Source organism: Acipenser ruthenus, chromosome 5 (assembly GCF_902713425.1).
Source record: "Acipenser ruthenus chromosome 5, fAciRut3.2 maternal haplotype, whole genome shotgun sequence".
Taxonomy (NCBI): Eukaryota; Metazoa; Chordata; class Actinopteri; order Acipenseriformes; family Acipenseridae; genus Acipenser; species Acipenser ruthenus.
In genome coordinates, this window is record NC_081193.1 from 64,827,630 (window position 1) to 64,844,954 (window position 17,325).

Here is a 17,325-nt window from a genome sequence, read left to right on the forward strand (position 1 = left end):
CCCGAGTGGAGTCTAGATGTGCTATTGGAGCCTCTCACCAAGGCCCTGTTTGAGCCTATATTTTGCATATAGTTGAAATATCTCTATTTATTAGACATCACCTCCGCAAAGTGGGTTAGTGAGCTACAGGCTATGTCAGTGCACAGCTCCTGTATGCGTGTTTGGGATGAGTGTTGTTGCGCACAAACCCCGCTTTCCTCCCTAAGGTGGTTACAGCTTTCCACTTGAATCAATCAGTGGAACTAGAGGCTTTCCCTCCCCCTCCTTTTTCTTCGGAGGAGGATTGGAGATTGAATTCCCTCTGCCCTTTTCGGGAATTGAGATGTTATGTGGATAGGACGAGAGTGCTGCATCAGTCTGACCAGCTCTTCGTCTGTCATGGTGAAAGGACCCTGGGTTAAGCTCTCTCGAAGCAGCGACTGTCCCACTGGATTGTGGACACAGTTTCAACTGCATACCAATGCTGGCCTACCCCCACCTGGGAGGGTGGCCGCCCACTCTACCAGAGGAGTGGCTATGTCATGGACCCTCTTTAGAGGAGCTTCATTGACAGATATTTGTACTGCGGCAACTGGGCTACTCTGCATTCATTCACCAGGTTCTACTGACTTAATGTGGTTGATCCCCCTATGCCTTCATTAGGCACAAGTATCCTTGAGGTTGCATGCTCGTACCACAAACATTAGTTTGGTGGTAGCGAGGCGTCCCTCATCTACTGTCCGCTCAGGCTCCCTCGCAACGGCTTTGATATACTTTCCCAAAAGTATGGTTGTTGATCGTCTTTGCATTGAAAGGGAATGTTAGGTTACGGACGTAACCCTGGTTCCCTGAAAGATGACCAACAAACCTTGCGAGGTCGCAACACTCGCATTTGTGGGTTCAATGCAAAAGAGAACGTGATCTCCGCAGTGTGACTATCAGCAGCTGACTTAAAATGCTCAGTAAATACCTGACCTGTGGCAGGCATATCCCAAACGTATGGTTTTTTGATTGTCTTCTCGGCTCGACAGCCAGTGGACAACCACCCATACCCATACCGTACCGAGCCCTCACAGGTCAAATGTGCCAGTGGAGAGGGGTAGTAGTGTCTGAAACTTCACATTTCCAGGTTTAAGCAACCATTTGTATTCATGTCTAATATGATGCCACTGATAGAACAGCCTAATTCACTAGCTGGAAGACAAACAGACGACCTGTGTAGCTGACTTTTCCAAGTATTGTGCTTAATTTTAACTTGCATTTTTTTTTAATACTGTGCATGGGTACACTTACATTTGAGCATCTTTTGGATGCTTAGTTGACTATGTGATTATTAGAAGGTCACTGACTTATAAAAAAAAAAATATCAATGTTCAAGAAGACTCCAGTTTCTCAAAAACTGAGAACTGTGGTAGACTTGAGTTAACCAAGATTAAGCAAGGTGAAATTTCTGATGAGCTCCTGTGATACCGTTGATGGATGTTGGGTTAAAGAACACATTTCTCATTTAGATTAGTCTCATTTATTTAGATGTTCTTCAAATCACCTTTTTCTTTTCTTTTTTTTTACCTCTTCACAGATCTTGAATGATTCATCACTAAACAGCTTTATAACAACAACAAAAAATCTAATCTCTAATGTGAATGGGGGATATTGCTGTATTCTATAAATTTACATTTTATATTTATATTTTACCCCAAATAAATACGAGGGGTGTGCCAACACATGTATTTTCCTAGTGATTGTCTTTATTGAGTATCAATCAATAACAATCTGGCAGTGTTATTTAATATAGAACCTGTTGTAATCAAACCAACTAAAACTTGTGTGTTTATCATGTGTCTTCCCTTTCTTTTATTGATATGAATCTTTTTTTTTTTCACTTTCCTTAGTTTCCTTAGAAATACATATTCTCTGCAGTGAATTGTGGGATTGTAGTCCTGGGCAAGGTATTATCTCTGACTAAACTTGACGAAGAAATACATATCCCAGTTTCCACAGCAGTAGCTCAAGTCTAAAGAAATGTCAAGTTTATGTGACAAATCAGTTGCATTTGGTAGTTTTGCAACATATTTTCATTGTCTAGTGAACAGGATGAGAAGACAATCCACTTCCAATCGGCTTTTAAAACACTCAATGAAGATGTTAATTTCTACTGGTACTCAATTGTAAAGGTGAGGGAAGGGCAGCTTTTCTTATTAATAAATAGGTGTTATTTTTTATTTTTATTTTTTATACCTGCCGACAAATACATCTTCAAGGCAATTACTTGGAAAATAAAAGTATCCGCACACACCTAATAAATACATCAACTGTTTTAAACAATGAATACAAAATGGTGCTAAAACAAATAACATGCAATTAAATAAAATACAGTTAAACAGGTGTGATTTGATCTATCTTTGGTTTATTTTATACAATCCTGCAGAGTTGTCACAATCTCTGGTAAAATGCGGTCTCTGTTCTCCTTGGTAACCTAGAAGAAAAGCAATACATTACAAAAATAACAGAAAATGGCACTCAATGCTTCTTGCTGACAAAAACAAACATGGTCAACCAGAAGGAAAGATTAGAGAAATAACCTTTGACCATTAAATTGAATTTTTTTTGTATTTACATTCCTCGTCAACAGAGAGCTTAATTAGTGGTATTAAGTATTTTGTGACAGTTTTTTATACCTTACTTTGCCCAATTTGTATGTTGCCTCATCGTTGCATAGGACTGAAGATCAACAAGTCAAGTCAATCACCTCTTTTAACCCGTTGAGACTAAACTGAAACCTGGAGTCCAGGGCCCTTCCTGAGAAATCTCCACCTTGACTTGGGCGACTGACCAGTAGGGGTCACTGAGGCACAATGTGGTGAACTAAGCCCATATTTCTAATGTATTTTATTTTAAACATCTCTGATACTAAACTACTGAGACGGTCTGTACTCTACATTAGTCTATTATTATTATTATTATTATTATTATTATTATTATTTATTTCTTAGCAGACGCCCTTATCCAGGGCGACTTACAATTGTTACAAGATATCACATTATTTTTACATACAATTACCCATTTATACAGTTGGGTTTTTACTGGAGCAATCTAGGTAAAGTACCTTGCTCAAGGGTACAGCAGCAGTGTCCCCTACCAGGGATTGAACCCACAACCCTCCGGTCAAGAGTCCAGAGCCCTAACCACTACTCCACACTGCTGCCCTAGTCTACGGGTAATAAGGCTCTCTGCTGACATTCATAGAAGATATTTACTTCAGTGTCATTAACCTCTCCAAAGTTGGGAGCAGTGAAAATGGTACTAAAACTAAAAAGACAAACATGGATTTTAAAACTTGAGATACTATACCTTTAATAGTCAGTGGGATGAAGAACTGCATTTACTCAGTCCCCTTAAGGCTTGAAAATCCCACATGTATTGTGGAGTGGAAATTGCCAAGAGCAAAGAGCATGCAACCTGAGTGGCAAGTACATTAGCTTCCCTTTTGTCTTTAATGTAATGTGAAAGGTGGTTGCCATGTCTTTTAAATTAACCCTGAAAATGCCATTTCAAACCTAAATACAGGGAAGGCATGTGCAGCATTTTGCTCAAATGTTTATCAGCACATCATACAAGATCTGAAACAAATATTGTGAATGTGCTGCTGTTATTCTAAATTTTGGATAAGATCCTAAATTAAATGTCTGTCACTCCATATTTACAAACTATTACAAAGTTGTATTTACTGCACATGCTGCATTTGGTTCATATTGTTCCCGTTCATTGAACACCACTGCTTGGCAGACCAAATGCTGATTTAAAAACAAATTAAAAAAAACTCACACATGTGAAATGCATTAAAACAGAACTACTTTAAATGGATTACGTTCTATACTAAAAAGAAAATAAACAATAAATTCCCATTATATTAAACTGTGCAATTCTCACCATATTCTAACTTAGAGGAGCAGTTTGGTCTTGATGAATTCTTGGCTTTACTCTTTTGTGATTGAAAAAGAAAACATGTTTTGTCTACCAAGTCTTTCTGTTTTATAAAAAAAAAAAATGTGATGTGGACTGTTTGAGGGTTTCACAACATATTTATTGTGGGGTTCTAGAGTGGCTCACGTGGTAGAAGTGCAGCCACATGGTGCACAGGGCTAGTCATACAGCACACATTCTCGTCCTGGCTGTGCGAAGTTGCCCGGTCTTCACTGGTGACTACGAACGCAGCGTTGCACTGGCTCTGGTGCTTCTGTGAGTTAGGGAGGCAAAACTGTCGGGGACTATTTCATTTCATCATTGTGCTACAGTAAACCCTGCTGGCCAGGCGCCCAGTGAGCTCAGAGCGGTCACCTGCAGGGCTTGCCTGTGTCCAGTGACTAGTAGCTCGCTGACATCCACTCTCAAGTTCCTGGGTGAAAAAGGAAGCTGGCCTGGTCGTGGGATCAGACGCTGCCCATTTAACTTTCGGGTCTCCTGAGCCACGTGGGGAATTGCTGCGGTGAGGGCAAATCTCCGGAATTATGAAGAAATATATTGGTTTTCGTACATTTACCGGTTAATCTTATGATTTACCTGAGCTTATTGATAAAGGCACTTGGTTATTCTTGAGATGTCTGAAGTAGAGTTTTATTGTGTTTATTTCGGACATTTACCGCTTTACTCGGTAAATGTCGATATTTACCAGTAATTCTTGAGATTTGACAATATTTAAACTTGTACCATAACATTATATATATATATATATATATATCTATATATATATATATATATATATATATATACACATACATATAAGCATTTAAAGAATGTAACATACTTACAGTAAAAACCTTAACGTCTCTCCTGTTCCTTATTTCTTCCACAATGCCCAGTGGCTTTCCTTTTGGAATCGGAATTGTTCCAAGAATTGAAGACTGTGCATTTTCAAGGGTCTGCCGCACAGCCTGAATAAAGGACTGGCTAAACAGTTCCATTCTTCCAATCTCATCTATGATGTACACCCGCTTTCCAGTACTCCCTCCGACATTTACCTGAAAGACAAAACAATCCAGGATCTTTATATTATTTAAAATTGTCGATTCATTTGATTGCAGCATTCTGTTTTAACTCGTTCATGCTCAAAATAGTTAAATGAAAGTGGATGAGTCTTGGAAATGCTTAAGACAAAACATTTTACAAAATTGTGAATTATACTTCCACGTTTTAGCTGCACCTAGGTTTTGATCAAAGGTCTTTGGAACATGCCTGTCTTTGTAAGGTCTTGGCCACATCCCAGAGCACCTGTTACAAAGATGTTGCAGGAGGAGCACAAGCTCATCTGGGCATGACTAGCATCCGCTTTTTCTTAAGCAACAGTGGATCAGCAGCAAGAACTGGGCAGATCTGATCAGACTACCCGATTGTTAAGATGCTAAACAATTCTTAAAATTAGTGCCAGAGATAACAGAGACTATGGCAGCTATGGGGGAAGTTTAATAACATTATTTGACTTTTATTATCAAATATTTATGACAGACCACTTATTATGAAGCAGTGAAGTGTGAACGATGGTAAATTTACTGTATGCCCAGTACCAGCTCATCCAAAACTCTGCTGCTCGCCTTGTCTTTTCCCTTCCTCGTTTCTCCCACGCTACTCTGCTGCTCCTCTCCCTCCACTGGCTCCCTATCGCTGCTTGCATCCAATTCAAAACTCTTGTGCTCGCTTATCGCTGTCTTGACCTTTCTGCTCCTATCTCCAGACTATTATTTCTTTCTACCCCCCCTCCACTCCCCCGCCTCCAGAGCCCGCTCATTCTCCACCCTTGCCCCTCAATGGTGGAACGACCTACCCACGGATATCGGGACTGCTCAGTCCCTGACCACATTCCGGCGCCTCCTCAAGACACACCTGTTCAGACAGCATCTGTAAACCTCACAACCCTTGACTATTCTGCAGTATATGGCACCCAATTGTATCAGTACTTGCATCACCTTGTACTTGCACTAAACTGCACCACATTTTGCTGTATTATACTACTGCTCTCAATTTTAACTTTTTTGTATCTTGTACTTGATTTTACTCAAAGGTAACCAGTCACATTTTTTGTAATTGCTCTTATTTGAATTTTTTATTATCCATTTATTGTACTTAATACTTGCTCTTAATTTACTCTTATAAGCAAATATTTGTACTATAAGTTTAACTGCTTTCAATCAAAATCGCTCTCAAAACGTAATTTACTGTATTTTTTTTTATTTTCTCTTATTTGAATTCACTCCTATTTACTTCTTATTTCATTGTATCTTATAACTGCTCTTATCAGTAATGTGATATTTTGTAACAACTGTAAGTTGCCTGGATAGGGCATCTGCTAATAAATACATACATACATACATACATACATACATAAATAAATAAATAAATAAATAAATAAATAAATAAATAATAATGCTTCAGTACACCACTGAGTTTCATTTTTTTTCTTGTAGATAATATTTAGCTGTAAATCAGCCACTCAAATGTTTACACTCAGCTGTCAATTATTACAACACTCCAGTTCATTTAACACTTTGTTCATATTAGTCCATTGCATTGAACACTCCCACTTAAGTGTAACATGTACAAAAATACTATTTAAAATGCTCATAAATGCAGCTACATTACAGTGCCTTGCGAAAGTATTCGGCCCCCTTGAACTTTGCGACCTTTTGCCACATTTCAGGCTTCAAACATAAAGATATGAAACTGTAATTTTTTGTGAAGAATCAACAAGTGGGACACAATCATGAAGTGGAACGAAATTTATTGGATATTTCAAACTTTTTTAACAAATAAAAAACTGAAAAATTGGGCGTGCAAAATTATTCAGCCCCTTTACTTTCAGTGCAGCAAACTCTCTCCAGAAGTTCAGTGAGGATCTCTGAATGATCCAATGTTGACCTAAATGACTAATGATGCACCTGTGTGTAATCAAGTCTCCGTATAAATGCACATGCACTGTGATAGTCTCAGAGGTCCGTTTAAAGCGCAGAGAGCATCATGAAGAACAAGGAACACACCAGGCAGGTCCGAGATACTGTTGTGGAGAAGTTTAAAGCCGGATTTGGATACAAAAAGATTTCCCAAGCTTTAAACATCCCAAGGAGCACTGTGCAAGCGAAAATATTGAAATGGAAGGAGTATCAGACCACTGCAAATCTACCAAGACCTGGCCGTCCCTCTAAACTTTCAGCTCATACAAGGAGAAGACTGATCAGAGATGCAGCCAAGAGGCCCATGATCACTCTGGATGAACTGCAGAGATCTACAGCTGAGGTGGGAGACTCTGTCCATAGGACAACAATCAGTCGTATACTGCACAAATCTGGCCTTTATGGAAGAGTGGCAAGAAGAAAGCCATTTCTTAAAGATATCCATAAAAAGTGTTGTTTACAGTTTGCCACAAGCCACCTGGGAGACACACCAAACATGTGGAAGAAGGTGCTCTGGTCAGATGAAACCAAAATCGAACTTTTTGGCAACAATGCAAAACGTTATGTTTGGCGTAAAAGCAACACAGCTCATCACCCTGAACACACCATCCCCACTGTCAAACATGGTGGTGGCAGCATCATGGTTTGGGCCTGCTTTTCTTCAGCAGGGACAGGGAAGATGGTTAAAATTGATGGGAAGATGGATGGAGCCAAATACAGGACCATTCTGGAAGAAAACCTGATGGAGTCTGCAAAAGACCTGAGACTGGGACGGAGATTTGTCTTCCAACAAGACAATGATCCAAAACATAAAGCAAAATCTACAATGGAATGGTTCACAAATAAACATATCCAGGTGTTAGAATGGCCAAGTCAAAGTCCAGACCTGAATCCAATCGAGAATCTGTGGAAAGAACTGAAAACTGCTGTTCACAAATGCTCTCCATCCAACCTCACTGAGCTCGAGCTGTTTTGCAAGGAGGAATGGGCAAAAATTTCAGTCTCTCGATGTGCAAAACTGATAGAGACATACCCCAAGCGACTTACAGCTGTAATCGCAGCAAAAGGTGGCGCTACAAAGTATTAACTTAAGGGGGCTGAATAATTTTGCACGCCCAATTTTTCAGTTTTTTATTTGTTAAAAAAGTTTGAAATATCCAATAAATTTCGTTCCACTTCATGATTGTGTCCCACTTGTTGTTGATTCTTCACAAAAAATTACAGTTTCATATCTTTATGTTTGAAGCCTGAAATGTGGCAAAAGGTCGCAAAGTTCAAGGGGGCCGAATACTTTCGCAAGGCACTGTAAATGTATATGAAGTGGGTTAACTTGCTAAATAAATAAATTAATTCCTGTGATTTTACTTCTCTTAGCATGTGATGAAGCAGTTCAGTTTCCACGACCATTCTGTGGCAGTCTGGCTCTGAGGGTGTGATTTACAAAATTGCAGTATTTATGCTGCTCTTTTAATATAAAGTAATAATGCTGCACTTTGATATACTGACACAAATCAATAAAGATTACATATAGAAACAAAGAGTATATGAGATTTCCCATACGTTTTGAAGAAGTGGAAGAGCTATGTTTTCAAATGATGTCAGATCTACTACATATTGACCAACTCTGTATTCACGTTGTCCAGAAGGTCCTGAGGCATTCCTGAAAAAAAAAAATATATATATATATATATATATATATTAAACTAATACAAATTAAGCACATTGTTGACTATTCATCCCTTGTTATGGCAGCAAATTCAAAATTAGACTATCGGTACCATCAGTAGTAAAAATGTTGAGCCTTGTGACCTATACAGACAGAGAAGGCCAGATACCCCAGATTCTGATACGCCTTAAAGCTTGTGCTAAAGTATGCCCAGAACAAGTTTCACTGCAATTGAATACGCGCTCTAGATTTACAGTATGTAAAAACTTGCCACTTATGAATATCCATATTCCCCCAGGTTCTCGTACTTTACTGTTAATACAGTAACATGTGCTAAAGAATGTCTTTAGCATGTTTCAGCAGAATGTGACACGGGGTTATCTAAATAAATGCTTTTACCACCATATTATGATACACTCAGTAACTTGTTTTATCACAATCAGACAAAGACAAAACTCTAAAATAACTTTTTATTTATTTATTTTAAGTATAGGCCTACTAAACGTTAATATTTCACAGCTATTTTGTTAAACACATTATTATAAATAAATTAAGTTTTGGGGGGTCTGGATTCACTCAGGTTGTGTTGCAACTTTGCTTTGTCAAAGTACTGGAAAGATGGAATAAGGATACGAAATATTGAATCCAGGATACTAACCTTCGAGTGGGGTTCCGAAAAATATAGCGTTACATGTCCCCACGTGTTGCTACAACTGTTTAAATAACGTAACTGTATTTGTTTTTTTCATTGTTAACATCCAGACAACTTTTTACACATAAAACTTTAAAGTCTATTTCAAAGCTCTTTTCAAAATGTCCGCTCTAGTGCACTGATCGTGTAAGGATTATTGCCCACATTGTCAAACAGGTAACACAGTAATAACAATCCATGATGTGGTACGGAACAGAAAAGCCAGAGCATTGTTGTGTTTATTTATTTATTTATTTATTTTAATCGCTCTTCCTGCAGTGATTTAGAGCAGTGGTGTGCAAAGTGGGGGTGCGGAGAGTCAGTAAGGGGGCGTGACTATGACTAAAAAAAATAAATAAATAAAATTACAGCTAATTAGTCCAAATGAGCTATTGACGATCACTCCAAGACTTGTAGAACCAGATAAATTATGTTTGAAGTGGTGAGTTTGTCAGTGAAATTGCAGTGAACAGAGCCGAAATGGCGGCTTCCATGTATGAGGTGACAAGTGTTAAAAAAAGCACTAATGGTTTACCAGGTGTTTTTTTTTTTTTACCCAGATTTAATGTAAATCACATATTCTTTCCTAGATTTAACAAAAAAGTACAGATTTAGCTAAATACATAAATATTAAACACATTCTTAAAAGTTGGAGTGTAAGCGCAGCTCTGCAGCATACAATGGCAAATCGAACGCGTCAATGGGCGTGGGCTTGCATGTTAAAGGACTATGCACACCACAAGCAAAGTGTGCGGCGCGAATGAAGCGAGCAAATGTAGAAATACATTTGTTGTATTTGTATTTGCGCTACGCGCTGTCCGCGTCGCATCAAGACTTATACTTATTGAATTTGTGATACGCGTACGTATTTAGCTAAATCTGGACTTTTGTGGTTAAGGAAAAAATATGTGAGTTACATGAAATGGTGAAAAAAAACCACCTGTTAAAATATAAAGTTAAGGTCTAACGTTTTAATATGTGTGTGCAACAAAATGTATGCTTAAAAAAGTTATAAGTGTAAAAAGCTGTCAGGATGTTCACAATTAAAATGAAAATTACAGGTTCATTATTTAAACAGTTGTCGCAACACATGGGGGCATATGCTGTATTTTTCAGAACCCCACTACTTACTCTTTAAGCTAGTCATAAATTAAAGCGTAAAAAATACATATTAGTACCCAATTCTGGACAAGATTCCTCGTTTCCCAGACAAAGTGACCACATCAAATCCTATTCTTCTTCCAGCTTGTCTGACCTCCTCTGTGTAAAATCCATCTATGGGAACTCCAGGAGATCTGAAAGCGTCAGTGGCTTTTTTAATCAAAGTTGTCTTCCCAACGCCTACAAAATAAATACATTTTCTTTCCTGAAATGCACAAAGGACTTTCAAGTAACAGGTTAGTTTAACTGAGCTACTGAACGGGTGGTTGGATAGAAATGACTGTTCTAAACATTAGGAACTCAATACAAATGTCCCAAGTCTGATTCATGCTTTATTAGTTTAGCCAGAATACTATTAGTCACTTGTAGAATCATACTGTTGCATAACTATTTTCAGAGTGAAAATCTAAATCTGAATAATTAAAAAAAAAGTCCCTGTGGCAGGGCAGAAGCCCTGCTTGTGTAAATAGTGGGTTTGGTGTGTTTTTATTTGTTTGTGCAGAATGTTGCTGGAGCTTAAAGTGTATCTTGCAGGTTTTTTTTTTAAATCACTGAATTGGATGCAGCAGTGTTTATTAAGAATATTAGCATTATATACATATATATATATATATATATATATATATATATATATATATATATATATATATATATATATATATATATATATATATATATATATATATATATATATATATATATATATATATAAAGGTTTAGTTTATTTCTTTCCACGCTACCTGCCTTTAATGAAGCTATAATTTGCAATTTTAAACCGTGGCCGTTTCTTAATTGAATTATATTTTCTGACAACGAAGAAATGAGTTCAAAACTATTTTTCTAGCTATACAATCCTTAAAGGAAATTGATCACTTTACTGTGTAAAGGATGTAGTCACTACACTTCACACCGTTGGTTTCATAAAGACATTCTGTCTGGAGACATGCCTCTTTTAAAATCTTGCAAATAACACTGCAGAATTAGGAAAGAAACAATTGAGAGGATTAATTATGCGTTTACATTAAAAGGGGCGCTATTTAAATTACAATCAGGTAATACATAGCAGTGAACCAGTTTTAGAGCAACGAGTCATGTCAACACACCTTTATCAGTGTTTCATATTTTATCCTGGTTATTATAATGCTAGTAAAATGCTAAACTTCATTTGTGGAGTACTGTACATAGGATTACTCTCACATGACATTGCTGGACTGTAACAAAACTGTTTCATATGAAATGAAAAGATTTCAGTGTCACTGTCAGTGGTCTGTTGTTCTGTGACAGTATGTGGCCTGTGATCACAGACAAAATATGACAAAAATGGGTATTATAGGCCATAACAAACAATCGCTAAACGAATAAAAACTAATTACTGAGTATACGTATTGAAGCGTATATTATTGGTAGTCAAACACATTACAGTTTTGGAAATTACACTCACCAAGCAGCGTTGCTGTTCCGCCACAGGTTTTGGAGGGTCCACAACTCAATTTCTTGTCAATCCCCATTTAGTCGCTGCCTCTGTTGATCAGTGGGATCCTGCTGCCTCGTCGGCGGTTCAAATATGTAGGGTTGTGGCCTGTTCCCTAAAATGAATTGGGTCTTCGACTTCATCTTCTATGTTTTCAGCGGCATTCGCCATGTGTGTTTACTGTTTCATACGTAACTTCGGGTTTTATTCCGGCCAGCATGATTTTTGAGTGGGAGTAGCCATACACCACACAAAATCCATCATATTTTTCTTGTTTATTATTATTTTTTAACCGCATAAAAACTATTTTATTTCTATTGATGAAATCTATACAGAAATGTATTGGTGTGTTTGACCTGCAAGATACGCTTTAATTGGTTAATTGAGGGTCAATTAAGCCCAGTCACAAGCTATAAAAGCAAGGAAATCATTTGTTTGGGAGAGGAGTTTGGGAGAATGGTTATATGTGTTTCAATGAAGGTGGCCGCTCAGGTGTGTTTGTTTAAAGTGTTTTTGTTTAAACCTTTTATTTTTACATACAATTAAAAAACACATTTTTCAACTTTATAACTTTTTTCAGCGTCTTCAATATTGACTTCAAACAAAGAACCATTTGTTATTGAATTTTATAAGCCATGTTTATATAGCAGTTTCAACCATTCCAGGTTTTACTATGAGCTTGACAAGCCAGTGTATATAGGTAGCAAGCTCAGATGTGTCTTACTAAAACTCATAGTAAAACCTTTAATGGACTTGCATTGGGTCTTTATCACATGACCACAATATGGAAGCTATTAGGCAAGAGATCAAATTGAAGGGTACAGTTAGATTTTGACCAAGGAGTTTCCAAAGTACAGAATATGTTATGCTGACAGATAGTTTATGAGATCTTAGCAGTTGAAAAAGCTAATGGGCAGTGGATTGACAATTACACAGAAGTTCCCATAGCAGGGCTCGATTGGTGGCATATGTTGAGGCGACCATTAATTTTGTTTTAGGCGCACGTGTGCGACCAATGCGTTCACAACCTCAAAAACTGATCAGAATTTAAGATTTTGTCAGCTACAAATACAAACAGATTTCTATTGCTAGCAAGACTGTAAAAACTACATATCCAACACACCACTGCTGTAACTGTAAATGCATGGAATGACGGAAGACAGTTATAAGGGCTGAAGCAGAATTTGACCCTACCAGTTGTGCAATCAAAGCGTTCTAAGAGACCATAATACAAAGATTAGCCTAAATAAATAGTTTCTGTTGAAGATTAAAAAACAAAAATCTCTACTTTAAAAGATTTTATGTTGGTAAACATCAGATGAAAAGAAAGAAAATGTAAGTTAGAAAAAAGCATTCTACAATATTTATTTTGTTGATGCAAAAGTATATAGATGGTCAACCTAAATGCTGGCACTGTAGTACCATACTTATTTTTGCAAAATTGTGTTTATGCTTTTGTTTTTTTTTTATTTTTATGTGCGCTTACATTTTTCAGTGCGCTCCTATAAATTTTAACGGGCGTAGAGCCCTGCACAGGGGTGTGTCATAAATCCTAACCCTAATGTCTCCTTCTGCACAGTACAGTATTGTTTGCCTTACAGTGTTTCTATTGAAGAAAAAATATTACAACTGTGCCGACTTTTTTTTTTAAATCTTTTGAGAAACTTAGAACGGCAGAAGCACAGAAGAATTAATTTAGCAAGAAATGCCTTCACACTATGTTTCAATTGACACACGTCAAATCAGATTGCTTCCTATTACAATAGCAAAATGCATAATCTATGTCCTTTAAAACGTGTCACCTGGGTTACTGTCTGGTTACTGGAATGTTCCTAAATACTGTATATGGGAAGAGTGTCGTTTATTGTTGAATGAATCACGCAGGCGTCCCTCCCTCCCCACAGTCAATAATATAAAGAAGGGCATTTCTGTGCGTAAACTAACTTGGTTGAGGCAATACAGCTTGATTTTGTTACATACACAATTTAGGAGATATCGCATAGTGATGGTGTTTACTTATTTATCCTGAAAAAAAAAGTTTTGTAATGACGTGTAATATGGATTTACTGGTGTGTAACTTCACTCAGCCAAAGCTTATCAATGCAGTGAAGTGATACTGGGTACACTGCTAGGCCCTACGTGCTGTAATAAAATCTGCATATAATTGTTATTTGTTAAACGTTATGCATATACATTGACACGAGTGCTCTAATATCAATGCTGCGTTTGAATGGTCTATGACGTGATAAAAAAAAACCAAACTATAGCCTTATATTTTTCACCGCTATTTGAAGTATAAACAATCCCTCATAAGCAAAATCCACTGCACACAATGCAAATCACATTCATTTCAATGTTTATAGTTACCAGGTGGTCCTGTCAGAAAGACGTGTTTATACATCTTGGGATCATAAACAGGTTCTTATTTCCAAGATTACTTCCAGCGCACACTCCGCAAGCGTACCACCGTACGGGCGCGCACACGAATCTAAATACAGAACGCGCTTCTATGATGTTCATTTCCTGCCGGATTTGGGAGCGAGGCTTGATTTGTGTCTGAAATATGAAAGGCGTATTATTATTATTATTATTATTATTATTATTATTATTATTATTATTATTATTATTATTTATTTCTTAGCAGACGCCCTTATCCAGGGCGACTTACAATCGTAAGCAAATACATTTCAAGTGTTACAGTACAAGTAAGTAATACAATAAGAGCAAGAAATACAATGATTTTGGTTCAAGTAAGTAGTTCCACTACCATATTTAATGGCACAGAGGCATCATCCTATTTTTGCTGCTCTAAGCAGCAGTACACATCAAATTCGTAATTCTCTAAACTTAAGGAATATACAATATAAATATTTAGCTTTTTCAGCTCTGATGTTAAACTGCTAGCAGAAGTCTTTTGGGGGAGTCATATTGCCAGAAGATCTTTACTTGTACAGTAATAAAGAAACCTAAAAAAAAGCAGCTGAAAGTAGATTCTGCTGATTAAAATGTCCGAAAAAATATATACCGGTATATAGTTGGCATACATGGGAAGGGTGGCAGGATTAAATCTCCAGAGTAAGACTGTCAAACAGCATAGATTTACAAATATATGTGCAATGTATAGCACCCAAGCACTAAATAGCCTATATAGTATTTACTCTGGGAATGGGCTAGATATAATCATGAACATAAAGGCTATTTATGAGAGTATTCCAAATATTTACTGACAGACATGAGGTTTCTCTCCTGTGTGCATTTTCTGGTGCATTTTCAAGTTGCCAGACTGTCTGAAACTTTTTCCACAGTCAACACAGATATATGATTTCTCTCCAGTGTGAATTCGCAGGTGCAGAGAAAGTGGAGGATTAGAATTGATAAAGCGGCCAGATGTTATTATTAGCAATCACAATCACAGTATTGAACATGAAGTGAGGGGCAGTGGTGGCGCTAGGCAGAATCAGACTAATTGCTTAGGGCCCCAAGCAGTTCAAGGGGGCCCCCGATTCTGGGCAGAAACCTATTTTTTTTTATCCCTAGCTAAGGATGTTTATTTATGAAAAAAGGGGTTGTTTATGAGTTCACACAAGGAAATAAGGTTGACTGGTACACAAACTGAATAGCTTGGTTTTTTTTGGTTTTTTTTTTACAAGTATTTACAAGATGGCCTACTTGTGACACAAATTAGTGATTTTTTAAAATTGTGATTTTTCCACCTTCAAATTTTAAAAAAACCCTCCTATGAATGGTTTTAATGTTTTATGTGACCACTAAAATCCATTCCTGTTCCCCCATGTGATGAAGATTGATATTTTCTGTTGATGCGTGCTTATTATACTTACAGTAACTCAAAATCACTTTGTTGAGATATGATCATATCTCAAGTACCACTAGAGGTTAAAGAGTGCTGCACAGGAAGTTATAAGGTACCAGGAAGAAGCAGTTTAGTTCTTTAGTGCTGCCTATCTACATTAACATTAAAACCAAGCAAATGATGAAAAGATCTATAGGGCCAGAAAAGGGTTGCCGGAAATGTTTTGAGTGAGTAGATACATTATTTTGAAAGCCCTTGTTAACACTCCATTGAATATTTCTATGCAGTTATTCTTTCATCTTTAATTTGATTCATTTTAAATTTCACATAAAACTGGATTCGTCAAAGAAACCACATTGTAGTCAATTGCTTGTTTTCATATTTGAAAGTCAATTAGGAATACTAGTATGCTTCAATTGCTAAGAAGAGCTGGAACATCAATGACAGTTGGCAAGCATTGTGAATGACGATCAGCTAAATTACAAATATTTCTCCATGTTCAAATAATCCACATTTTCTTAATCGATCATTTAAATTTATGATTCTCTGTTTATCATTTATCTTTGATCTAAATTAACCCACTGAAATTAATAATGTACTCAATCTGCTGATAGTGCTACTGAAAAATTCTATCATTTGTGGGATCTTAGCTAAAATCAAAAATGAGCAGTGATCATTTAATGAGAAATCAAGCAGGTAATTGTGTTGTTTTCTTTTTGCCTTGGAATGTTATTAAGCTAATTACAACAAAACTGTTCTTCAAATCATTACGGCAAATTAGCAGAGTAAGTAAAAGTAGTACATTTGCATTAAAAAGAGGCAGTGCTTTGAGTAAAAGCTATATTTATGCAAGATTACAGAGGATAACCAAGGCAAAATTAGAGCAAAGTATAGTAAAGAAAAGTGAACAAATGGGAAAACACAGGCAATAGGTGGTAATTATATAACAAAAACTAAGGCTATAAAGTAAATTTGTAAACCTTTTGGGTAAATGATGAAAAAGGTTAAAACCAATGTTTTCATCATCATGATAGACATTTGTGTGCTGAACTTGTTCATGACTACTTTTACCTCAATTAAAAAGTACAAGGTTTTTGACTGCCCTTTTGTTCTATGGGTGTGCAAACATTTGCTTGGGAGACCCCTTTTTTGGAAAATATAAATGAATTTGGACCTGCAGCTGGAGAGTGAGGAAAATGCAAGTCACAAACAAGAAAAAAAACTGTAATGCAGTTAAAGTAGATGTTTTATGTATAGTGTATTGTCTGTAAGCGTCACAAGGCCTGTCTCTTACCACAACAATGAAATAACATTTGTCTGTACATTAAATACTGTGGTTTACAAAATGTTTCCAGAATGTCTTGGGCACCCCGGGCAACCTCCCAAGGTCCCTAGACTTCAGTTTGATAACCACTATAGTTTGAAAACACAGATTGTTTTAGATATTCCGAATTTAAAAATCTTATCTTTAAATATTCATCTTCAAGGGAAGCTATGATTCATTTTAGTTACAGCATACAGTATACAAAAACAGATAGAAACATGAATACTACCTCATGCTTTATGAAAGGAATGTCAAAATATATCCCAAAATGAACAGGCTTA

General features: G+C 36.8%; 1 protein-coding gene across 2 annotated transcripts; it reads right to left on the reverse strand.

The window, feature by feature from the left end:
• Positions 1–1,741: 1,741 nt before the first annotated feature.
• ntpcr (nucleoside-triphosphatase, cancer-related) lies at positions 1,742–14,407 on the reverse strand. 2 transcript variants are annotated; one of them, XM_034003782.3, is made up of 5 exons: positions 14,277–14,407; positions 10,456–10,618; positions 8,481–8,580; positions 4,788–4,997; positions 1,742–2,455 (listed from the first exon to the last, which is right to left on the reverse strand). In XM_034003782.3, the coding sequence occupies exons 1-5, from the start codon at positions 14,308–14,310 to the stop codon at positions 2,387–2,389; spliced, it is 576 nt and encodes a 191-aa protein (XP_033859673.2). In that variant the 5' UTR covers positions 14,311–14,407; the 3' UTR covers positions 1,742–2,386. The 2 variants fall into 2 exon arrangements, with proteins under 2 accessions (XP_033859673.2, XP_033859672.2); XM_034003781.3 differs by lacking the exon at positions 14,277–14,407 and adding an exon at positions 11,880–14,251.
• Between the last annotated feature and the right edge of the window lie 2,918 nt (positions 14,408–17,325).

Bases quoted from the DNA above. Each gene is read 5' to 3' on its own strand.
- ntpcr (XM_034003781.3), bottom strand. From the start codon at position 11,946: ATGGGGATTGACAAGAAATTGAGTTGTGGACCCTCCAAAACCTGTGGC. The intron at 10,619-11,879 runs GTGAGTGTAATT...TTTATTTTGTAG, and splicing joins CGGAACAGCAACGCTGCTTG to GCGTTGGGAAGACAACTTTG. The intron at 2,456-4,787 runs GTAAGTATGTTA...CTTTTCTTCTAG, and splicing joins GAGACGTTAAGGTTTTTACT to GTTACCAAGGAGAACAGAGA.